The sequence below is a fragment of the Myxocyprinus asiaticus genome, chromosome 1 (assembly GCF_019703515.2).
Source record: "Myxocyprinus asiaticus isolate MX2 ecotype Aquarium Trade chromosome 1, UBuf_Myxa_2, whole genome shotgun sequence".
In the NCBI taxonomy this organism is placed as follows: domain Eukaryota; kingdom Metazoa; phylum Chordata; class Actinopteri; order Cypriniformes; family Catostomidae; genus Myxocyprinus; species Myxocyprinus asiaticus.
The window spans coordinates 68,126,488-68,153,064 of NC_059344.1; the positions used below are offsets into that span (position 1 = coordinate 68,126,488).

Below are 26,577 nucleotides of genomic sequence, written 5' to 3' on the forward strand. Positions count from 1 at the left end.
ACCAGCAGTGGTAGACACGATCACTCAGGCCAGGGCTCCCTCTATGAGGCAGCTTTATGCCCTGAAGTGGCGTTTGTTCATGAGTTGGTGTTCTTCCTGAATCCTGAATCCTCCTAGGCCATGCCTCTTTCCCTCATGGGATCTCTCTGTGGTCTCTTGGGCCTTCAGACAGCCCTGTTTGAGCTGCTAGAGTCAGTCGAGCTGAAAGCCCTCTCTTGAAGACACCCCTCCTGATTGCGCTCACTTCCATCAAGAGGGTTGGGGACCTGCAGGCTTTCTCTGTCAGCGATACCTGCCTGGAGTTCGGTCCAGTAGACTCTCATGTGGTCTTGAGACCCCGGCAAGGCTATGTGCCCTAGGTTCCCACGACCCCCTTCAGGGATCAGGTGGTGAGCCTGCAAGCGCTGCCCCGAGAGAAGGCAGACCCAACCCTGTCGTTGCTGTGTCCAGTGCGTGCTATGCACATCTACTTGGATCACACACAGGGCTTTAGACGCTCTGAGCAGCTCTTTGTCTGCTTCGGCGGACAGCGGAAAGGGAATGCTGTCTCCAAACAGAGGCTTGCTCACTGGATCGTGGATGCTATCACTCTGGCATACCAAGCCCAAGCCGTGCCCGCCCCTTTGGGAATACAAGCACACTCTACAAGGAGTCTGGCATCCTTGTGGGCACTGGCCAATGGCGCCTCTCTAGCAGACATCTGCAGAGCAGCGGGCTGGGCAACACCCAATACCTTTGTGAGATTTTACAATCTTGGGGTTGAGCTGGTTTCATCCCGTGTTTTGTCAGGTACGAACAGGTAAGTTTGGTAATACGGAACACCTGGCCAGATGTATCGCTTTTGTATAGCGCCTTTCCCCTCCGTGAGGCGAAGACATGCACATCTTCTCCCATGCGAGTTCACGAACCTGTGAACCCTGGATGTCCTTCCTCCCTAGCTCACGAATTCGGTGGAGGAATTCGCAGCTGGAACCAGTACGTGTGCTAATATGCCTTGTACTGGGGTAGGTTCTCCACAGGTGCCGGTTACTCCGGTAACCCCCTATGATGTATTTTCCGTGGTATGGTCTCCCTGTTGGCAGACCCGCGTCTCCCTTGGTCAGAGCCCTCTCTGCCCCCGGTCGCTGTGTTGTAGAGCTCCTCCCCTTTAAGGCAGGACCTACCACCATGCCTCTTCCATGTGTGGCTGGTGAGCCCACGTGACGTATTGCCACATGTTACCTCCCCTTCGGGCAGGATGTGGTCTCCGTGGGGTCTTTTCCCCCTGAAAGAATAGGAAAGGGAAAGAACACCTTCCCCAATGCGTATAATAGCGTTAGATGGCCCCAGCCGAATCTAATACTCTGTGGAGAGAAACATAGAGAGAAAAGGCCACGGCTGGTGCGGCCTGCTCCCATGCTAGTTATGTTGTTTCCCCCCCAGGATGTGGGGAACTACATGGCATCTTGTGGGGCACTGGAGGAGGTTAAGTGTGGACTGATGCACCTGCTATTACGCACGCAGCAGCTTGCTTGCACCTGCATCGGCAGTTCATGTAACATGGTCCAGCTGTTGTGGCGTTTTTCTATAGGGACCCCTAGTGTCACTACATCGACACAATGTCGAATGAGTGACAGAAGGGGAACGTCTCGTTACTGTTGTAACCTCCATTCCCTGATGGAGGGAATGAGACATTGTGTCCCTCTTGCCACAATGCGGTACTATCCGCTGAAATGGCCGGGATCTTGTCTCGGCTCCTCAGCACAAAACCTGAATGAGTGGTTGCGAGCCAGCTCCTTTTATACCCGTATGTCTGGGGGAGTGGCATGCAAATTCCACTTGGCAATTCTCATTGGCCTTTTCTCAAAGATTAGAGGTGTTTGGGGCTCCCAAAGGCGACCCTAGTGTCACTACATCGACACAACGTTTCGTTCCCTCCATCAGGGAATGGTTACAACAGTAACCGAGAACTTTCATGTTATTTAATGCATTTTATGATTTTAAACGTTTGTGAGTAGGCAGCACTTAGCAGAGCATAAATTGTTTTATTAGAGAAATGCAAGATAATATATTATATTATATATAGACCATTGTGTATTTTATTAAAATAACATTACAAGAAATGCATTTCAAAAAACAGAAACTTTTCCTTTTAAATTTGGCACAACAGAAAGATTAAGATGCGTTCATCAGTCAGATCTCCTGTACATCAAAATATTTTATAAAAGTTTATTTATAAAGCACTTGAAAAACTACAGAGTAGAGCAAAGTACTGCACAATTAACATCAGATTAAATAAGACAAAATTAAAAACAAGTCAAAACAAATGATTAGAAATGTTTTTAAAACATTAATAAAATAAAATAAACAAAAACACACATTTGAATTTGTCAAGCACACAATGGCAGTTATGTTGTGAGTATTGAGGTGAGTTTTAATTACACATTTATAACATAAACATACAGAACTATAAAACACTGACAGTTCAACACAGATCCGTTTTACACACACTGAATAAACTGCCACACATTTACTCACAAAGTAACTTTATATTGTTATATATTGTGATTATTATTTTAGCAGGCAGCTGAGAATAAAAATGTTGAATACAAATAAATTTGCTAGAATAACAAGAATTAAAAATAGGAAGTGATGCATTTAGTTTGTACATGTGACGTTACAAAACACATTTTAGCTGCCAATAGTTTTAAAAACTGAAATAATCATTTTCACTTAGAAATTAATCAGATTATCACTATAATCTTCTTAACAGCAGTTTAACATTTCATTTGATTTTCTCTTTATTTGATCAAACGTATAACGCCATATTATCACTCCGCACCCCTAAAACAAACTCAATAACTGAGTAAGTCATATAGATTAAAATAATATGAAACTTGAGATAAATATACATCTTTCAAAGAAACATAACTACTATTTCCTGTCAGAAGATATTTATGAAAGTGTTTTAATATCAATATCAAAGTTTTCATTCTGATGGTTCTCTTTCCATATGTACAGTGCATCCGGAAAGTATTCACAGCGCTTCACTTTTTCCACATTTTGTTATGTTACAGCCTTATTCCGAAAATGGATTAAATTCATTATTTTCCTCAAAATTCTACAAACAATACCCCATAATGACAATGTGAAAGAAGTTTGTTTGAAATCTTTGCAAATTTATTAAAAATAAAAAACGAAAAATATCACATGTACATAAGTATTCACAGCCTTTGCCATGACACTCAGAATTGAGCTCAGGTGCATCCTGTTTCCACTGATCATCCTTGAGATGTTTCTACAACTTGATTGGAGTCCACCTGTGGTAAATTCAGTTGATTGGACATGATTTGGAAAGGCACACACCTGTCTATATAAGGTCCCACAGTTAACAGTGCATGTCAGAGCACAAACCAAGCCATGAAGTCCAAGGAATTGTCTGTAGACCTCCGAGACAGGATTGTATCGAGGCACAGATCTGGGGAAGGGTACAGAAAAATGTCTGCAGCATTGAAGGCCCCAATGAGCACAGTGGCCTCCATCATCCGTAAATGGAAGAAGTTTGGAACCACCAGGACTCTTCCTAGAGCTGGCCGCCCGGCCAAATGAGCGATCGGGGGAGAAGGGCCTTAGTCAGGGAGGTGACTAAGAACCCGATGGTCACTCTGACAGAGCTCCAGCATTTCTCTGTGGAGAGAGGAGAACCTTCCAGAAGAACAACCATCTCTGCAGCACTCCACCAATCAGGCCTGTATGGTAGAGTGGCCAGACGGAAGCCACTCCTCAGTAAAAGGCACATGGCGCCAAGTATGGCTGCTGTGTTGCGAGCTCCGACACAACATAGTAGTGTTTCGTTTGTTTTGTTCACAATTCTTATGTTTTTTTTTTGTTTTGTTTTGGGTTTTTTTGTCTTGGATGTTGTCTGCCTTATTGTCTACGACAGACAAACACTTTTGGACATTGGTTCAGCAATTTCACACTGTAAACCGGACTTCAAATTCCTCAACGTCGACCCGCTGTTTACAAACACGTCCTTGAGTGGCCCAGCCAGAGCCCAGACTTGAACCCGATTGAACATCTCTGGAGAGATCTGAAAATGGCTGTGCACCGACGCTCCCGATCCAACCTGATGGAGCTTGAGAGGTCCTGCAAAGAAGAATGGGAGAAACTGCCCAAAAATAGGTGTGTCAAGCTTGTAGCATCATACTCAAAAAGACTTGAGGCTGTAATTGGTGCCAAAGGTGCTTCAACAAAGTCTTGAGCAAAGGCTGTGAATACTTATGTACACATTGTACACATATTTTCACATTGTCATTATGGGGTATTGTTTGTAGAATTTTGAGGAAAATAATGAATTTAATCCATTTTGGAATAAAGCTGTAACATAAAATGTGGAAAAAGTGAAGCGCTGTGAATACATTCCGGATGCACTGTAATGTGGAGCCCTGCAGAGGATACACTACAAATGTACTTGTAAGTTCCCGTTTTGGAGTGAAATGTCCACAGAGTTGCACTTAAATTGGTATTTTAACTCTCTTTAACAAGAATCAGTGAGTGGATTGATCAAGCTTCTGAGTCTTTATCCAGTAAAGGTTCATTAGTATCAGGTGATTCTACAGGTTCTGAAACATCCAGAATTTTTAATGGACCCTGATCTCCTACACCTGGATTAAATAGAGGCACAACTAATCCAGAGAATTTGGTGTTGATGGTGAGGAGATGTTGACAGTGTTTAGCATTGTAAAAAGACAGTTGAGTGTTGTCACAATCTAACAGAACACCCAATCGCTCGGGTCTGAAGGACAGTGACAGAGTTATCTGTGGATCAGTGTTAGTGTGAAAACCATTTGAACCATCTGAAAACAAGAACCAGAAACCATTTGATGGAGTTAAATGAGTTTTGTCTTTTGTGCGAAAATTACCATCTTTCATCACGCCAATCAACCAGTAATTCTTGGGAGGTACGTTGTTTTGCACCAACTCGACCTCCCAATAATGTCGACCAGAGCTGAATTTTTGTGCTCCACATACACACAGTTCATATGGAAATCCCTCATTCTTAACCTCGTATCTTTCGGGATCTCTGACTGATTTGAGATCTTTAGAAATCTTCAGATCTGGATGAGCAGTATCACGGTCGAGAGTGATCTGAACTGAGGAAAAATAAATCCATGTAAAACAAAAATTATTCTTCATCTGAAACTCATTTGTGTGAGAAAATATATACATATATTAACAGAAATATCATACCTGCATTTTTTCTCAGTTCTTCCATATTGATGTCTCCCTCAACTAAAATGAAACAAATAAAATAATTTGAGGTTTTAGAGAAACTGCAAGTGCTGTTTTGAGGCAATATATAGAAAGATAAAGAGAGAGGACTTAAAAATATTTTTTACACAAAGAACAAAATGTTTTTAATATTTTTTAATGGAGGTAAATTTCACAAAGGCTTTCGAGACCATGTCTGGATATCTCCACAAAATCAAAAGACAAAAGGAAAAATAAATTTGTTATTGAAAGAAAATTAAGCTTATTATGTAGGACAATAAGATATTTAATATTGTGACATTATTTTCATGTCAATTATGCACATTTTATTTATTTATTTATTTATTTTTTGCATTGTAATCTGTCTTGGATACTACTGTTCTGATGCTAGTGAAACTTTGTAATATGGCACTTTTCATACCACAGTCTCCTTAAGATGACTCACTTATGATTCCTCTTTTGTAAGTCGCTTTAGATAAAAGCGTCTGCCAAATGAATAAATGTAAATGTCATAGCACACACTATAATGTTGTGAACTCTTTATTTACTATCAAATATTTTATATTTTTCTTTCATTTCTACAGTATAAAATTCTGCTTAAAGCTACTCAAACACACACGATTCCCATTGACTCATTTAGAAAATAGCAAATGCTTTGATAAAAATAGTGGAAGACAACCGTTGCTATGGTGGGATTGGTCAGAAACATTTTTAAGGCAGGGCTTAGCAGAGGTTTAATTCGTTTCTTTGTCACTTACTACTCTTATAGAAGTATTCAAAGAACAAATAACTTGTAATTTCTTCATCCCTTTTTCTTCTCTTAGTTTCTCCATTTTTCCAGAATGTTACATTTTAAGAATTCATTCTGAAAATGCTCCAGGCTTTGTAAAATCACACTAAATTATGCTTTTAAAAGGTTGTAGACATTCCCCATCATCAACAACTGTAAATGTGCATTATGATACTGATACAATTCATCCTAATAAATAAATGTGTGTGTTTAAAGTCAGACCACATCTTCACTTTGGTCCTGATGATATAGTCTAAACACTCACTGTTGGAGCCCATATGAAATGTAAACTGAATTTTTGTAAACTGTTTTTAGACGTTAAATAAGTGTGGATCACTTACTTTGTTTAGCTGGATTCTTCGCTGCATAAAAGATAAAAAATACACATGATTGTCAACACATGAGGTTCCCATGAGGATATAAAGTCTCTAAAATATTTTCAAATCTATAAATAAGACTGTACCTGTTCGTTTCTCTCTGTATTTGTATACGATAAATCCAGCCAAACCCAACAGAAGTAAAATGAGAAAAGTGATGAAAAGTGCCTTCCATGGACCTGATGTGACCTCTGAATGAGAAATAAAAACTTACATTTTAGTTAAAAAAAAAAAAGGGTTTGGCCTCTAAAAACTAGCCCACATGTTCAACTGAATACTGTTATGATGTCTTTGGTCACTGTGCAGCTTGACTGCCCCAGTCCACATTTACTTACATCATAAAGAGGAAAAAAGGATATTTGTTTTCCACAGAAAGAAGTCATACCAGCTTGGGACAACATGAGAGTGAGTAAATGAGGACATCATTTTCATTTTTGGGTTAACTATTCTTTTTAAATCTTGAATACAGACTCTAACCTGAGTTGATGACGTCAGTGATGTCAATGGTTGCTTCTCTGTGTTCTCCAGTGTTGAGAACCAGTAAACATGAGATGAGTTGAGTATCAGAGGGAGAGATGATCGTCCAGCTCTGGACAGAGAACATCCCATCTACTGCACGACTGACAGACACTTGTCCAGGAGAGAGAAGCTTTCTGTTATCTGACATCCACCTGACGTTTGGCTCTGGAAACCAGCCGCTGGATCTACAGCTCATGTTCACCTCACTTTCAGATACAGGCTTTGGAATCAGGACAAGAGTGGATCCTAAAGCTGAGAGAGAGAGGAGAACCAGACGTCTGCCAGATGTTCTTCAAAAAGTCAGTCACAATGACACAGTTCAGGACAGCAGTCTGGATGGATGTTTATCTGTTATCTGTTTGGTGAAGCTGTTTACGTGCAATAATGCTTGGAATTGGATACAGTATGTTGTCTGGTAGGGTTGTCATGCTTATATGAATCAAACATTACACGTGTGTTTACCAATCTCGATGTATCTACATTGTGCTGTGAGGTTACTAAATGTACGACTTCCGAAACTGACTTCTTGTCATTGTTATGTTGCTTATTTAAGCATATTATTTTCATGTTTAATAAAGTATATTATATCCCCATCATTACTGAATCCTCGTTTTATGTTTTTAGTTTACAGTGTTATTACAGTTTCACTTGCTTTATAAACTGAGGCTGTACCTGTCATGATGAGTGCAGAGAAGAGGACCCAAACGCAGTTAAAAACAAAAATACCTTATTAGATAAACAAACACAAAATCCCACGAGGGTGAAACCAACTAAAACTACCCCGTAGGGGAAACTGGAATCCAGGCTGGGCAGAGATGAAATGGGGAACAGGACCAACTGGACAGAACTGGAACCAGGACTGACAGGACACAAGAGAAACACATACAGGATCGACAGGTTAACAGGGATAGAGAACAAGACTGACTGAAGAACAAGACGAACTGGCACTCGACAACAAACACGAGGAGACCAAAATAGGGAGAAAAATCAAGAGGGTTAATACAGGGCAGGTGTTAACAATGAAACAATAATGAACAAACAAGGAGGCGGAGTGACGTCAGACCGAGAAGTACGCAGCGCTACAGAAACAATAACAAAGTGTGCTCTCACAAGCAGGCGAAACATCCGATTGGCATGAGCGCACATCGCCAAGACAATTAGGCGATATACACTCATGCCAATTGACAAACAAGACGAGACACTTGTGTGAGAGTTCGGCCACACACACACCTGATGCCTTACCGAAGTGACCAAACCTCAGCACAACATGAAGACAGCTCGCAACCTGGGTGCACGGCACAAAGCGAGCGCAACGCGCGCCCACAGACATGAGTAGCAGACACGAAGACTGACATAGATTACTGACGCGAGTGCATGCAGCCAAGATGACACAATCGTGTTGCACCCACATCAATAACAGACAGACTGGGCCATTTCAGCACAATTAACAGGACTGTTTTCATGTCCACTCAGACTTTGCTGATGACAGAATGAAGGAGGCGCACCGGGAGAAATGCATACTTGTGTTTTGCCAGCCATACATTGGCCAACGTGTCCTGGTGACTTATATACGCCACAACTGTTGTGCTGTCCGAACCAATCAGAATGTGGTGATTCACATTGTTAGAATGAAAAGCTCTCAAAGCTAGAAAGACAGCCAGTAGCTGTAGGCGGTTGACATTCCACGCCTGTTTCGAACCTGTCCAGATGTCGAAAGTCGGGCATCATCACATACCGCGCCCCAACCTGTGTTGGATACATCTGCGTATGGATGTGTTGGATACACTTTTCTCTGAAAATTTGATCCAGCATAACACCCTGTTGGTAGAAGGCCAGCGCTGTCCATGGAGCTAGAGCAGCCAGACAGCAGAGAGTCATGCGATGCACATGCACCTGAGGCTCCAGGCACAATGTGGAACATTGCTTGAGTCAGTACTGGTGAGGTCTCATGTGTAACAGACCTAACGGTATGACGGCGGATGCTGCCACCATAATATCCAGCATTCTCTGAAATGACTTCAGTGGAAGGTTTGTTTGGTTTGTTCATTGTATGATATAATGTGCTGCTCACCATTGGGAAGCGTTTGTGCATAATGTGTGGGCTTTGAACTAGGAAAGCTCTTTATTGAAAAAGTGTGAGTGTCTCGTTCATGTGCAACTAGCGCTGTACTCTTTTTTGCATTCTTTATTGCATGTGATTGAATGTGAGACACAGAAACAACAACATACTGAACAACATTTTATGTCAGGAACACTTTTGCTGCACGGGGGGCTTCCCCTCGGCACGGGGCTTGTGCTAAGACAGCTGCCTTTGTTTGGGCCATGGCCTGCAAGAACCATTCATCAAGGTGAGATTTTTCAGGCTCCTCTGGAGGAGACCAATCAAGACCGAGCTCTTTGACTGCCCTTGAAAGCACGCAAAGCATCTCCTTGTCAGTGGCACGTGCACGCTCCTTGCCCTCGCTGGGGAAAGGGGCAGCAACGTCCTCCACTGACCACTTGCCAGATGCAGCGAGAGACATAACATCATCCCCATTATCAGAACCGCTGAACGTGACAATGTCGTGCACTCTTGCAGAGGGTCAGGAGCTTCAGTTAATGTTCACATCAACCGTCAAAATGGAGAAAAAACGTGATCTCAGTGATTTGGAGTGTGGCATGATTGTTGGTGCCAGATGGGCTGGTTTGAGTGTTTCTGTAACTGCTGATCTACTGGGATTTGCACACACAACAGTCTCTAGAATTTAGTGGTGCCAAAAACAAAAAAACATCCAGTGAGTGGCAGTTCTGCGGATGGAAATGTCTTGTTGATGAGAGAGGTCAACAGAGAATGGCCAGACTGGTTTGAACTGACAAAGTCTACAGTAACTCTGATAACCGCACAGTACAATTGTGGTGAGAAGAATAGTATCTCAGAATGCTATTCTGAGATGCGGGTTGGCACTGTTTTGGCAGCACGAGGGGAACCTACACAATATTAGGTAGGTGGTGTATATACCGTATATATACACACACACACACACAATATCACAATAGCTTATAAGGATACAAAACTCCTGTCGAAGCAATGGTGGGAATCAGGATGCTGAAGCGACCCGCTCACCAGCGAAACATCAAGCACGAGGTGGAGTAAATGTTCACCGGAACACTGAAGGGGAGTGGAGAGTCTTTTCATTGCCATGAAGATTCCACCCGCTTACTCGTGTATGTCGACGGTGAAGTAATAGAAGGCTCCTAGACGAGAGATGAGTCGCTGTCTTGAAGGAAAAAAATTCAGAGGAATGGTGTTTGCATGCCCGTTTTTATACCAGACAGCTTCATGCTTAAAAGGGCTGGACTTAAACACCTGTAAAGGACAACGTCTCTGCTTAAGGGAAAGGAGGAGGCAGGAACCGACTGAGCAGTCAATGTAAACTTTTAATGACACAAAGGAACTTAAACATAACATAAAACACACAGACAGCACGGCCGCGTGCATCTCTCTCTCTCTTGAACTGGTGTCCCTGGCTCCTATTTATCCCTCTCCCGGCTGATTGGGCTGATTCAGCACCGGGCATCCATCGTTATGGCCTGGCCATGCCCTCCTCCTCGTCACAACACCATAGCCAATTTTAGGATTGCCGTCATTGTAGAAAGGTTTCAACTAGGTCGTATAGAAGGACACTCTCCATAGCATCAGCTTAGTGATGCAATGTCAAGTGTACTGGGTCATAAGGGAACCTGAGCTCCTGAAATAATAATGAATAGATGGAATTATTAGCTTCTTTTTAGAAGTTAGCCTGTATTATGAATTAGTCATGCTTTAGAGACGTATTAATTTTCTTGAAAGGCTACATTACGTGTAACGTGTTTCCTATGGAAACAGTGTATTAACAACGCAATTTACACACCGCAAATTACGCATATTCTGACTAGCGCATCATTTAGTTCAAGTTCACGTGTTCATTTTTTTCGTTGTGCAGATTTAAGTTGTTCTGTAAATATTGTGGATATATTGATGAATCTCATGCAAAAATAGGATGCATTTGAATGAGGTATTTACCCCGTTTTAAAGCGGTTCATTTTGCCAGTGTTAGTGTGTTCAACTCACGCAGCTGAAACGGAGAAATGCTCAACACACTGGATTAATGGATTAAATTAATACATATTTTATATCTTCTATTTACAGATTATCAAGATGTTTCTTTTTCTTTATCTTGCACTGTTAATATCTTGCAATATAATATTTTTATTTATTTATATTTTCATCAACAGTATGCTTTAATAAAATCATTTAATAATCTTCATGATGCACCTTTTTCATCTCATCTTTGTTATCATTTATTTTTATCGCTTACCTTTCATCAACAAACATTTTCATCATTGATTTTGTTGACGAGATTAATAACGTAAAAAGAATGAAGTCTTACATTGAAATTGAATCAGCAATATCACAAATTCCTCTTCTGTCACTCACTCGAAGTTGTGTCGATGTAGTGACACTAGGGGTTCGCCTTTATGAGCCCCAAACACCTCAAATCTTTGAGAAAAGGCCAATGAGAATTGGCGAGTGGAATTTGCACGCCACTACCCTGGACATACGAGTATAAAAGGAGCTGGCTCGCAACCACTCTTTCAGATTTTTTCTTTGGAACCAAGCGGTTGTGTGTCAGCAAGCTGTCTTCCACTACCGGTCCATTCACCTCCCAAGAAGCATTTGCTGTTGGATATACAACGCATTCCAGTGGCTTTTCTCTCCTTCTGCACAGATCTGTGCAGATTACACCCCTGGGTGCTTCAACAGCACTAAGAGAGTTTATATTACTGCAAAGTGTATATTTTCTCTATTAGAGCAAACACATTGACGTGAACGTCTTTTTAAAGACGCGTCTTTTTCAAGATGCCTTTCCGTCTTTGTGTGATTCCCTGATGCGGTCGCTATCTCTCCGCTTCGGACGGCCACGGGCGCTGCCTCGCGTGTGTCAGGGTCGAAATCACACTGAGGCAGTGTTCATGGATGGTTCATGTTCTCATTGTGAGAATATGACCATGGCAACATTGCAGGGGAAAGTCACTCTAGCCGCCCCCCGCACCGTGCCTTCTACCTCCGGGTATGAGGCCGGCACGACTGGCGCTGGAGGCAATTTGGGGGCTTCAAGCATGCTCGTTTGCCCCTGGCGAGTTCCGAGAGGAGACCAGCTTGCCCCAGGGCTAGCTTAGTGTCCCTTTTGGAGCTCCGGAGCGGGATGAGTGCTCGATCGCTGCATCGGAGAGCATACTGGCGACGTCAGACACAGAGGACTCAACTAGGCTGCCACCTTCGGGTCGGCCCCAGTCTGAGGCTGACAGCGAGATGACCGCCATGCTTGCCCGGGGCGCCCCATGTGTCGGGGTTGGAGTGGAACCTTCCACCCTCCCCTGAGCCCTCGCAGATAGATGATTGGTTTATTGGTATGGGGCGCTGCTCATAGCTCTGAAGTCGTTCAAGCAGAGAACAGCAGTTCCACTGAAACACTTTCAGAGGCTCCTGGGGCCGGTCATGCAACTAGGGTTGATGCATATGAGACCGACTCGATTCCCGAGATGGGCATGGTGCCACGGCACACATCGCGTGGCCATCACGCCAATCTGCCGCCACTTGTTCAGCCCTTGGACAGACCTTGCATTTCTATGGGCAGGAGTTCCCCTACAGCAAGTGTCCAGGCATGCCATCATTACGACAAATGCCTCCAAGTGAGGCTGGGGCGCCATGTGCTGGCTCCTGGACAGGACCGCGACTGTGTTGGCACAACAAGTTGCTGGCAGTATTGCTCGCCCTGCGGAGGCTTTTGCCATTGATCCGGGGCAAGCATGTGTTGGTCCGGACGGACAACACAGTGACAGTAGCGTATATAAATCACCAAGGTGGCTTACGCGTGTGTCGCATGTCGCAACTCGCCCGTCGTCTCCTCCTATGGAGTCAGCGGTGACCGATCAATGTGCACACACTGTCACAGCAGGTGACACTCAGGGGAGTGTGGAGACTCCACCCCCAGGTGGTCCAGCTGATTTGTAGTCGGTTCGGCAAAGCACAAGTAGACTCATTTGCCTCCCAAGAAACCTCCCACTGCCTGCTCTAGTATTCTCCAACGGGGGCCCCCCTCAGCCCAGATGCACTGGCACACAGCTGGCCCCAGGGGCTGTGCAAGTATGCATTCCTGCAAGGTCAGGGTGGACGAGGAGCAGGTCACCCTCATGGCCCCGTATTGGCCCACACAGACTTGGTTCTCAGACCTCACACTCCTCGCAACACCCCCTCCCTGGCGAATTCCCCTGAGGAAGGACCTTCTTTCTCAGGGACGGGGCACCATCTGGCTCCCGCGCCCAGACCTCTGGAACTTCCACATCTGGCCCTTGGACGGGACGCAGAAGACCTAAGTGGCCTACCACCAGCAGTGGTAGACACGATCACTCAGGACAGAGCTCCCTCCATGAGGCAGCTTTATACCTTGAAGTGGCGTTGGTTCGCAAATTGGTGTTCTTCCCAAGCTGAAGACCCTCAGAGATGCGCAGTCGGGTCAGTGCTTTCCTTCCTGCAGGAAAGCCTGGAGGAACGGCTGTCCCCCTCCACCTTAAAGGTGTATGTGGCCACCATAGCGGCACACCACGATACAGTGCACGGTAAGTCCTTAGGGAAGCACGGCCTGATCATAAGGTTCCTGAGATGTGCCTGGAGGCTGAATCCTCCTAGGCCACACCTGTTCCCCTCATGGGATCTCTACGTGGTCCTCCTGAGCCTTTGCAGAGCCTCCTTTGAGCCGCTAGAGTCAGTCGAGTTGAAAGCCCTCTTCTTGAAGACGGCCCTCCTGATTGCGCTCACCTCCATCAAGAGGGTCGGGGACCTGCAAGCTTTCTATGTCAGCGATACCTGCCTGGAGTTCGGTCCGGGTGACTCTCACGTAATCCTGAGACCCCGGCCGGGCTATGTGCCCAAGGTTCCAACAACCCCCTTCAGGGATCAGGTGGTGAACCTGCAAGCACTGCCCCAGGAGGAGGCAGACCCAGCCCTGTCTTTGCTGTGTCCGGTGCGTACTTTGCGCATCTACTTGGATTGCACGCAGAGCTTTAGACGCTCTGAGCAGCTCTTTGTCTGCTTTGGCGGACAACGGAAAGGGAACGCTCTCTCCAAACAGAGGCTTGCTCACTGGATCGTGGATGCCATCGCTATGGCATACCATGCCCAGGCCGTGCCTGCCCCTTCGGGAATACTGTACGAGCACACTCCACAAGGAGACTGGCATCCTCGTGGGCACTGGCCCATGGCACCTCTCTAGCAGATATCTGCAGGGCAGCGGGCTGGGTGACACCCAATGCTTTCACAAGATTTTACAATCTCCGGGTTGAGCCGGTTTCATCCTGTGTTCTGTCAGGTACGAACAGGTATGTTCGGGAATACGGACAGCTGGCCGGGTGTATCACTTGCGTATAGTGCCTTTACCCTCCAAAGAGGTGAAGATGTGCACTTCTTTTCCCATGCGAGTTCACAAACCCGTGAACCCTGGATGTCCTTCCTCCCTAGCACTGTGGCTCACGAATTCAGTGGAGGAATTCACAGCCAGAACCAGTATGTGTGCTAATATGCCCTTAGTGAGGTAGGTGCTCCACAGGTGCAGGTTACTCAGGTAACCCCCTGTGATGTATTTTCCGCAGCATGGTCTCACTGTCGGCAGACCTGTGTCTCCCTTCGACAGAGCACTCTCTGTCCCGGTCACCGTGTTTGTAGAGCTCCTCCCCTTTCAGGCAGGACCTACCACCACACCTCTTCCATGTGTGGCTCTGAGCCCACATGACATGCTTGCCACATGTTACCTCCCCTCCGGGCAGGATGTGGTCTCCGCGATGTCTTTTCCCCCTGAAAGAATAGGATAGGAAAAGAACACCTTCCCCGGCGCATACAGTATATTGAGCGTTAAAATGGCACCAGCTGAATAACTGAATACTCTGTGGAGAGAAAACATAGAGACAAAAGGCCGCAGCTGGCATGGCCTGCTTCTATACTAGATACGTCTCTTCCCCCCCAGGGATGTGGGGAACTATATGACGTTTTTTGGGGCGTTGGGGGATGCTAAGTGCAGACCAGTGCACCTACTACTACGGTTCAGCTAGTTGTGGCGTTTCGTATAGGGACCCCTAGTGTCATTACATCGACACAACGTCGAGTGAGTGACAGAAGGGATTGTCTCAGTTACTGTCGTAACCTCTGATCCCTGATGGAGGGAACGAGACATTGTGTCCTCCCTGCCACAATGCTGTACTACCCGCTGAAATGGCCGGGACCTGTCTCGTCACCTCAGCATAAAACCTGAATGAGAGGTTGCATACCAGCTCCTTTTATACCTGTATATCCGGGGGAGTGGCATGCAAATTCCACTCGCCAATTCTCATTGGCCTTTTTTCAAAAATCTGAGGTGTTTGGGGCTCCCAAGGGCGACTCCTAGTGTCACTACATCGACACAACGTCTCGTTCCCTCCATCAGGGAACGGAGGTTACGACAGTAACCGAGACGTTTCACCTCTTAAATTGATAAGCATAATACAATACAAACATTAATAGTATATAAAACACTTGAATAATCATATTAAAATATACTTGTAACTGGTGTTGATTCAGGGGAGTCCCCTGTTCTCTATGTAAAAACGCTTTGAGTGTAGTGTCAGAAATGTGTACAATTAATTCATTCAAAATATGTAAATAAGAGTGTTGTTCATCTTCATCAAAGCAAGTCATATTCCTTTTTTAAATGTTTAATCATATATCATAATAGTATCAACATGAAAATAGCATGCTATGACTCCAGTTCTGAATTTCTCCCAGTCATGATTAGTTGATTACACACAGGTGATGTCCAGGTAACCTCATATCATGAGATTCATCTGCTCAGAAGAGCAGAGGCAAAACATGACTGACGTAAATTGTTCTTCCGCTAATTGCTTGCCATTTTAAATTTCAACCACAGATGTCGCTAGAGAGCACAAAGTTACGTTGTGCAGCTTTAAATATTACTCAATTCAATTTGATGGAATTTTTCTTTGAAACTGAAATGAGTAAATGTTAAAATTGTTTTTTGAGTGTATTTGAATTTAATGAGATTTGACATTAGCAGCGGAGAGCAAGATTATTGCAAGATTCAGTGAATAACAATTTAAGTTGGGTCTGTTTCTCACACAAAGCTATCATATGATTTCAGAAGTCTTACAATATGGCGCACAAGTCATATGGACTACTTTTACAATACATTTATGGTATTTTTGTCCCCATGAATTGTCTTTGTTTGGAAAAGATTCCTCAAAATTTCTCCTTTTGTGTTCCAGAAGAAAGAAAATAATATGGGTTTGAAACGACATGAGGGTGAGTAAATGATGATCGAATTTGTATTTTATATAACTTGAAATATCCTGAATCCTGACAATATCTTGTGTTGACTCACCAGTAACGCTGAGAGCTACAATTTGGCTGTCGTATGACTTGTCTCCGCTCACATAACAGTAAAAAACACCTTCATCCTGAACTGTGAGCTTGTCCAGCCGCAGAGAAACATCTCCATCCTTCAGTCCTCCAGACTGTGCTGAGTGCAGGCCCAGAGAACTCCGGTTCCTGTAATGTTCCTCCTGGATGTCCTGGATCTTCCCATCACGATAGAAGAGAACAGGAGTGTGGAAGTGTTCTGGACGATACCAGCGAATCTCCAGAGCTTCAGCGTTCTGAGGAGGAGAGATCCAGCAGGGGAAAGTGACTGTAGATCCCACCTGACCCACTATCTCATCTTCAGGTACCACAACACTCAGTGACACTGACACTGACAGAGAGATTAAATGATATATTCTGTATTAGTCTTAATATATTTACACACTACTGTACATGAGTCATATCATATAGTGATTCTACAGTATTATGCACATGTTATAAACACATCACATGATTGAATACTCCTGGTGAATTACAGTAATGATGTTCTTTGCACTTTAAACCTACAATTCATGATCCTGTGATAGTTTACTGTAAGTGTCCCACATTACTAATGTCCCAGATTGCCCTAAATAAACCTATATGTCTTGAAAACATATTTCAGATATTATCTGGAGCAAAAAATGAGAGCATAAAGCAAGTAAACATAAATAGATTACTCATCAAATATGCATGATCGCTATTACAGGCTTTAGTTACAGTATGCATTTATCAACGTTCATTAAATACAGACAAACGTGTTTCTGTGATGTTTATTCTTACCAGACGTGTCAGAGAGGAGAATCAGCAGAAATCCGACAATTATAACCGATATCATACCTGTGAAAATAAATAGAGGATCAATAACAAGAACTTTGTGTGATTCTTTCAGAAACAGATCTGCTATAAGAGATTCATTCTGTGAACAAACTCATCACAGATAAAGAGATGTCCTTCAATCATTCAGATATCCTAAACTGAGCTGTTAGACAATAAATACTGTAATACAGTACTAATATCTGAATAATTAAAACAGAAATATATGGAAAATCACAGAGAATCAAACGTGCTCCTCATTTACTTTCACTACCGCAGTAAAGATAGTTTGCTGTTTGAAATTCAGACTTTGATCGGCTATAAACCCGCTGTGCGCTGTCGTAGACGGTGACAAATAAGTGCTACTCACTTTTCACTCTTCACTTTCACATTTCCAGCAAACATGCAGTCTTGTTCATGCAAATGTACTTGTTTTAGGTAGAGCCTGATTTGTGAAAACTTTCACAATCATATTTGGTCACGTTTGAATGCATCTTACTGCTCTCCCCCAATTGCCTTGAGTAATAACAGGAAATCAGCTTATAACTCTTAAAACTGACCATCTTCACAGGTCACAGTAGGCTCAAATTGACCTTTATGATTTGTGAATTTTTTCACAGATCAGTGTTTGTCTCTTAACCATTTTTTTATGTTCTGGAGTCAACAGTTTACCTACAAAATCTGTGTTATAGGCTTTGAGAGATCTCATTCTTGAAATATGATAATTATGGTGGAAAATACAGAGGCCCAAACCTGCAGAAATAATAAATAAATGTAATAATAGGAAAATAAAGGAAAACATTTATTGATAAAACAAATATAATTAGTTTATATTAAATTTAGTCCTGAATTTATTTTTGTATGCATTTTTTCCTTTATTTATTATTTTCTGTATTTATTTTTAACTTTATTTGTATTATTTTTCACTTTTATTTATTTGTTTATTTTGTATTGTTTTTATTTATTTATGTGTTCATTTATTTTGATATTTATTTATTCCCATATATATTTATTTATTTGTATTTTTCTGTGTGCAACATGGAAATGAGGGAGGCAGTCCTTGCGTAGCTCCAGTGCATCATTGGTTGAGAGGTCACGTGTAGAAGCGTCAGATCTAACTCAGCAATAGATCGGAGTTTAAAAAAAAAATGGCGGCAAGTAGCAATACGCTGTTCAGATTGCTACGAGATGTGGCAGATCAACTGGAGAGTTATAAGATACTTTCACAGATTCGCATTATGTCGAATTATTTTGTAGTATGTTGTGCTTCCTCACAGCATCATCATCATCAAGTCTGGTGTTGTGTCGTATTCTGTTTCCCCCTAGCCCCGCCCCCGTCCAAACGATGAAGGAAGCGCGCGCGCTGCCAAAAAGCTCGCCCCCGAGACGCTGTGCTCGTACCACTGAGGTTCTACGGCGAGCGCTAAGGCTCAAAACTAGAGTTTTTAATGAGTTTTATCTGTAGAATGTTGTATTCTAGAAGTGAAAGGCAAATTTCATGACTGTCTAGTTATATTTTGGAAATGGTGTAACAGAACCTATGTTTGTTGCGTTTTTATATCTTTATGAACACAACCACCTACAGTTATTCTGTCAATAAATAATATATTTGTGTGAGTATTCATTTTGAATATTGTAGACTTTTGGAATAAATGCGTGCTCACTCACATAACTGTGATTTTATAGGCTAAATATGCAACTGTTCTCACATATTTCTCTTTTTTCCCTCTTAGCCAAGCTTTTTATTATTATTATTATTATTATTATTATTATTATTATTATTATTATTATTATTATTATTAGAAATGCTATTGCGTGATTTGGCCACAAGAGAGGTCCGCTGTCCACTTTAGTTCAGATGTTTACAGTAAACTAAATCTGATGGATTTAGTGTCCCAACAAGTACACTTTCACTGCAATTTACTGAGAAAAGGTAAAAATAAATTATAGATAAAAAAAATAAAATAAATAACATCACACAATTAGGTTTATCTTTGCCTTAAAACCACCCCCATTATAGCAGGGGGAACGCATCCTGACAGATGAGAACGTTACTGTCAGATACTGATCCCCCTGTGTTCAATAACATAGAAAACTCATACATGTACCCAATCGCTGTACAAAAGAGCAGTTGTTTTCTGCTGGGTTAGGAGAGAAACGTGTGACGTTTCGATGTAGAGCTTTGTTTAAAAGTGAGGTTTTCTTGAGCACATTTGGATTATTAGTTATGTATTATCTTTACTGTTAAAAATGATAAGGTCTGTCAGAAGTCATTTAACAGTCTAAATATGAAATACAAACACTAGGCTGCAGGTGTAGCTTTCAAAACATACACTGTCTGGCTGAACACTGCCAGTACTGAAAAGTTACAGATATGTAAGTGATAAATGTCAGATTTGTCTTAGGATCTTTACATGTTATCTAATTTTATTATTCTTAAAGGATGCCATACAGATCCCCAAAAATGTAAAGATGTCATCATGGAAGCTTTTCCAAAACTCCGATAAGGTGGTGGGTTTGAGTTGCTAAAAAATATCTGGGAACACAAGGAGCCGCCATCTCAGCTTGATACCCTGCCCAAATGAGGGATACCATGTAAAGTGTTTGAAAGATCCTCAAAATCAAATTGGTCATGCAACCATTTTCATTTGTCCACTTCAACGAAACTTAGATGCTGAATCAGTAAGTTCCATACTTGCAAACAAGGAATGTTTTAACATTCATATAAAACGTGTATGTCATACTTTTATTTAATGATATTTACTTGGAGACAAGCCATCCTAACTGAGATGAGTTGATTGGACCACCTCAGAAATGGTTGGGAATAGGTTAAAACTTGTCATTAAAGTAATCTTGTAAGGAGTTTATACGTTTGTAGTGTGAGCCAATGAATCACACATTTGTGTGTGTGCACATACAATGTATATAGTGTGTGCGAGTGTGTATGTATGCATGTATATGTACAGTATATGTGTATGTGTGTATATATATACACACACACATCGATCAGCCTAAACATTAAAACCACCTGCCTAATATTGCGTAGGTCCCCCTCGTGCCACCAAAACAGCACCAACCCGCATCTCAGAATAGCATTCAGAGATGATATTCTTCTCACCACAATTGTACATGGCTGCATCTCCCAAAAGCATCGTAAAGTAAAGATAATCATACAGACTATTGGTGCCAATGGTTTCTATGATCTACAACCCCATTTCCAAAAAAGAAACTCTTGAAGAAACATGTAGGATACAGGAGCCTAGATATTGAGGTGGTGTAGGGAAACCTACCTAAGTCTTCCACATGCTATCAAACTCTCAAGCTTCCTAGTCATTATAAGGACTACATTGCCTTTGAGAGAGACTTTTTAGCTGCTTTAGACCACAGATTATGGATTTGGAATGGTCTGATTTCATACTAAGAATATAAATTAGATGCCAGAATTAATCCATATTAACAGGAGTTACTGTTAAAATGTTCAATTTTCTGTTTTTGTTACTAAGACATCAGATATCCAGTCTGCTGCAGAGTTCAGAACCTTTGTGTTGTCAAGGCTATACCAAACTAACATTTGTTCAAAAAGTTCTGGGACTAACATTTGTTCAAAAAGACTCTGGGAAGCTGGAAAGACTCTGGGAGCTGGACGTGCTTGTCCACAGCCTCGGGGAACTGGATAGGCTCGTCGATGGCCACAATGTACAGGAGTGCCGGCAGCGACTGGGAAACGGCCTCCATGGCTGGGAGTGCCGGCAGCGACTGGGGAACGGCCTCCGTGGCCATGAACACTGGCAGTGACAAGGGAACGACCTCTGTGATCGTGAGCACAGGCAGTGACAAGGGAGTAGCCTCCTTGGACCGTGGCAGGCACAGGCGCTGGCTCGTGGCTCGTGGCATGTGCAGCCAGTGGCTGGTGGACTGTGGCAGGTGTGGCTGGTGGACCGTGGCAGGCATGGCCAGTGGCTCGTGGCAGACGTGGGCGCTGGTTCATGGACCATGACAGGCGCGGCCGGTGGACCGTGGCAGGCGCGGCTGGTGGACCGTGGCAGGTGCGGCCAATGGCTCGTGGACTGTGGCAAGCATGGTTGGTGGCTCATGGACCATGGAAAGCATGGTTGGTGGCTCGTGGACCATGGCAAGCATGGTTGGTGGCTCGTGGACCGTGGAAAGCATGGTTGGTGGCTCGTGGACCGTGGCAAGCATGGTCGGTGGCTCATGGACCGTGGCAGGCTGATGTTTATTGAATTGCAGACAGTGGTGAACAAATGTAAACAGTGCAAAACACATATAATCATGGTGCAAAACACAAAAGGTCAATCCAAATGGGTAAATCCAGAATATAGGCAAAATCCAAACACAGGTGATAATCCAAATACAGAATGGGTAAATCCAGATCATAACAGGAACAAACAGGAACAAACGGGAACAGACTGAAGCAAACCGTTACACTGAATGATGCACACAAAACCAGAAAAACCGAGTCCAAGCTTGACGACCTTCACCAGTCGTCTGGAATATGTGACAATACCGTGCATTTATAAACCATACAGGTCATGTAAAAGTGATGTAAGTGTATTCACTTATTCTTATTTACAGGTACAACAGAAAAAAGAGCTTTTGCCATCGTTCATTGCATTGACGGGGCTAAAGGCACTTTTGATTTTATTTTCTCCCAAAACACTAAATAGCATCAAAAACTCCCCCAGTTTTTTCCTAAACACCTGTTTGTCACTATATACTGAAAATTATTCCTGATCCATGAGATCATTGAGTGTTATGTCTACAGTTTGATTTTGAGGCGATTTTATCTAATATTTAAGATTTGTTATCAAGAATGTTCAAAGTGGTTCACATTGACTCATCCAATCACAATGGAGATTCATTTGTTTCTAGAATACTTGAGATGTAATTAAATGTTAAATGTGATTGAAATGAAGAAGAAATTATGCCCCCCTTTCTGAAGTGGTTATTTTGAATAAGCATTATCTAAATTTGTTACTCAAAAAAGTATCTTGCTGTCTTAAAATATTTGCAGAAGTTGGTAAATTGTGCCCTATAACTATTGCCCCGGTATCTACACTATATATAACTAATTTTTTTGCGTAATATGAGGGAAAGAAGCACCATTTATGAAACCTGTGTTGTCAGATTTTATTCCTGATTTGAAATATGTTCTTTGATCATGATCTTGGCCAATTGTTTTGGAGATTTCGGTCTTTCCGCATTCAAGTATATAGGAGCTGCACTGACTGGAAATAACCTCCCGAGAGTGTTCCAAAGATGACCGATGGTGAACGGACTTGCTAGAAAGACTTTGACTATAGTCAGGGAGTCGGCCATTTCTAGGGCTGTTCCATTCCCAAAATCGTTCCAGTGCACTGAAACATTCGCTTCCTAAAAATTCCCAGAATGTTCCCTGTGGGTGTATTTTATCTTAATAAAGTTATAACGATGTTGCAAATATGTTGTCTAGGGTAAGAACTGTGATCAAGCAAACATTTGGCTTGTTATGCCTGGATAGGTCAGGTGGCACATTACAATACAGCCCTCAGAAAGTCAGTGTGTTCTTCGTGGCATGTTGTATTTTACATAAAGTAGCCATTGATTTTGGGTGGCAGCATGACCTCAGTCCTGCATGCGCCAATGGCGGAGGACGTACGGGTGCAGAGAGAGTCGTTCGCTTGGTAAGCACCTCACAGTTGATCTGTTTTATTTATTTTTATTTTTATTTTATTTACTTGCATTCATGGAACTGGAAATACTGTAAACATTCAAAAGGAAATACTTTGATCAATACCCTATTCAAAGTATTATTAATAATCAGTTAAATAATAAAGAACATAAATTATTTATCTTGTGTGCACATGCTAATTTTAGTGGGTTTTTAAGATTTATGCGTTTAATTTTATAACAAACATCCATCAAATTTAATTAAAATTTACCATTCCACCAAAATAAAAAATAAAAAACTTTCAAAATTTTTTATTTGATTGCATTTGATGGAATTTTGTAATGAAATCGAAATGCGTAAATGTTTATATATATATATATATATAATTTTATTTTTTTTTGAAAGTGTATCATACATTATATTACCTGGAATAGCGAAACTAACTTCAGCGCCTCCAAAGAGGGCGCTGCAATATACTCAGCCGTGGTCAATGACTGGCTGGCCAATTGACTTTTTTTGTTGCTTTGAAATTTTGCATATTTCAGTCAAGCTTGTCTATGCCTCTCTGCCTGAAATCACCAAACCACTTTTTACACTGTGCAGCCGTTCTCAACACACCAGGTGAACTTGCTTTTACACAAGCAGCTACCTGGTCTCAATCTCTCCTCATCAAGACGTGGTGGCTTTCTGGCAGTTCCAAATTTCTGCTCATGATGAGCTAGGACCTCTTGCACAAACAGCGCTCCTGCTTCCATGACGATCTACAGTGGTGTGAAAAAGTGTTTGCCCCTTCCTGATTTCTTATTTTTTTGCATGTTTGTCACACTTAAATGTTTCAGATCATCAAACAAGTTTAAATATTAGTCAAAGATAACACAAGTAAACACAAAATGCAGTTTTTAAATGAAGGTTGTTATTATTAAGGGAAAACAAAATCCAAACCTACATGGCCCTGTGTGAAAAAGTGATTGCCCCCTAAACCTAATAACTGGTTGGGCCACCCTTAGCAGCAACAACTGCAATCAAGCGTTTGCGATAACTTGCAAAGAGTCTTTTACAGCGCTGTGGAGGAATTTGGCCCACTCATCTTTGCAGAATTGTTGTAATTCAGCCACATTGGAGGGTTTTCGAGCATGAACTGCCTTTTTAAGGTCATGCCACAGCATCTCAATAGCATTCAGGTCAGGACTTTGACTAGGCCACTCCAAAGTCTTCATTTTGTTTTTCTTCAGCCATTCAGAGGTGGACTTGCTGGTGTGTTTTGGATCATTGTCCTGCTGCAGAACCCAAGTTCGCTTCAGCTTGAGGTCACGAACAGATGGCCGGACATTCTCCTTCAGTATTTTTTGGTAGACAGCAGAATTCATGGTTCCATTTATCACAGCAAGTCTTCCAGGTCCTGAAGCAGCAAAACAGCCCCAGACCATCACACTACCACCACCATATTTTACTGTTGGTATGATGTTCTTTTTCTGAAATGCGGTGTTACTTTTACGCCAGATGTAATGGGACACACACCTTCCAAAAAGTTCAACTTTTGTCTCGTCAGTCCACAGAGTATTTTCCCAAAAGTCTTGGGGATCATCAAGATGCTTTCTGGCAAAAATGAGACGAGCCTTAAATGTTCTTTTTGCTCAGCAGTGGTTTTCGTCTTGGAACTCTGCCATGCAGGCCATTTTTGCCCAGTCTCTTTCTTATGGTGGAGTCATGAACACTGACCTTAACTGAGGCAAGTGAGGCCTGCAGTTCTTTGGATGTTGTTGTGGGGTCTTTTGTGACCTCTTGGATGAGTCATCGCTGCGCTCTTGGGGTAATTTTGGTCGGCCGGCCACTCCTGGGAAGGTTCACCACTGTTCCATGTTTTCGCCATTTGTGGATAATGGCTCTCACTGTGGTTCTCTGGAGTCCCAAAGCTTTAGAAATGGCTTTATAACCTTTTCCAGACTGATAGATCTCAATTACTTTCTTTCTCATTTGTTCCTGAATTTCTTTGGATCTCGGCATGATGTCTAGCTTTTGAAGATCTTTTGGTCTACTTCACTTTGTCAGGCAGGTCCTATTTAAGTGATTTCTTGATTGAGAACAGGTGTGGCAGTAATCAGGCCTGGGTGTGGCTAGAGAAATTGAACTCAGGTGTGATAAACCACAGTTAAGTTATGTTTTAACAGGTGGGGCAAACACTTTTTCACACAGGGCCATGTAGGTTTGGATTTTGTTTTCCCTTAATAATAACAACCTTCATTTAAAAACTGCATTTTGTGTTTACTTGTGTTATCTTTGACTAATATTTAAACTTGTTTGATGATCTGAAACATTTAAGTGTGACAAACATGCAATCAGGAAGGGGGCAAACACTTTTTCACACCACTGTATAGTAAGTCTGCTGAATGATCCTGTTTAAAAGCAATGTAAGCATCATGTGACTGGTAGCAGGGATGTTGCTGTTGTTGGAGGAGATAAAGGGCTTGTTAGTTTCACAGCCAGTCCGAAACGATCCCTGGAAAAGATCAAGGGCTTACATTATATGAGAAGAGGAGAATAGGTAGAGGAGACAGTAGTTTATAACAACACGTCAGAATTAAATTAAAAAGGTAAAACACCTTTACCTTTTCAGTCCCAATGAATCGTAAAGTGATTCAAATTAATCAAATGAACCACAACTGGATAATTCATATCCTTTCGTCTAATGGAACTTTTATGTTCACTGATGCATTGTTTAAGTTGTCTAGACATTTTTCCCACATTTACCCCAACCCGCCAGGGGCGGTGCCAGGATTTTTTCAAGGGGGGGGCAGGGGGGCGGGCAGGGTACAGTGATCAGCGGTGTTGGGGGGGGGGTAACGCGATAAAAGTAACGTGTTACGTAATCAGATTACTTTTTTGAGTAACGAGTAATGTAATATTTTTTTATTTTAGATCATAATATCTGAGTTACTTTTTAAATAAAGTAACGCATTGTTTTTGTACACCTCTACTGTCCCAGTATTGAGAGAAATCAGGAGTAAATGTGTGCAAACTTCCGGGAGGAGACGCAGTGCATAATGGGGTTTATACTGGTTGACGATGTGTTTTGTAACTTTCTGGGCGATTTAAATGAAATACATGAATTTGTCAATCTTTTGAATAGTTTTGATAAAAATTTGGAGTACAGCACAGAACGTGTCCATGTTCTTGATATGTGGGAACAAAAGTCTGTTTACAACACGTCTTGCTTCGAGCTTTCACCCTATTCCTTTCAAGAGGGGTCTCCCGAAAAAGCCAGTTTTTTAGAATAAGACGTTTGTGTCTTTCAGACAAGGGCGTAGCCAGGAAATTACTTTTGGGTGGGCCTCAATAATGGATGTGCCAAATTTTCTTCCAAAAGCGGCACATTCAAACAAAATCAGAATTTACGCATTTTTTAACTAGTTTATAAATATTAAGTATATATTTGAAGTCAAACAGTAATCTGTGATATTCTGGGTGGGCATGGGTAACAGATGTGTAACGAATTCTGGCAATGACAGGCAGACGAAGACGATGATGATGTGAAGAACCCATCTGCAGTTTATTCATAAATGTGAAATCTAAAAACCGTGAGATTTGACTTGACTTACTGCAGACATTCACAAAAGTCTAGAAAAAAAGAAATCACACATTCACTCAACTCATAACATAGGTAAATTCACAGTATGATGGCTAATTAGCTAGCCAA

General features: G+C 42.2%; 1 protein-coding gene across 1 annotated transcript; it reads right to left on the reverse strand.

Annotated features, from left to right (window-relative positions):
* Nucleotides 1–4,542: 4,542 nt before the first annotated feature.
* Nucleotides 4,543–23,575, reverse strand: LOC127440349 (butyrophilin subfamily 1 member A1-like). The gene is made up of 9 exons (XM_051696888.1): nucleotides 23,533–23,575; nucleotides 17,183–17,239; nucleotides 16,383–16,751; nucleotides 6,895–7,188; nucleotides 6,504–6,608; nucleotides 6,382–6,402; nucleotides 5,230–5,271; nucleotides 4,902–5,132; nucleotides 4,543–4,835 (listed from the first exon to the last, which is right to left on the reverse strand). Exons 2-9 carry the CDS (start codon nucleotides 17,235–17,237, stop codon nucleotides 4,543–4,545), a joined length of 1,410 nt encoding a protein of 469 aa, XP_051552848.1. The 5' UTR covers nucleotides 17,238–17,239; nucleotides 23,533–23,575.
* Nucleotides 23,576–26,577: the final 3,002 nt, after the last annotated feature.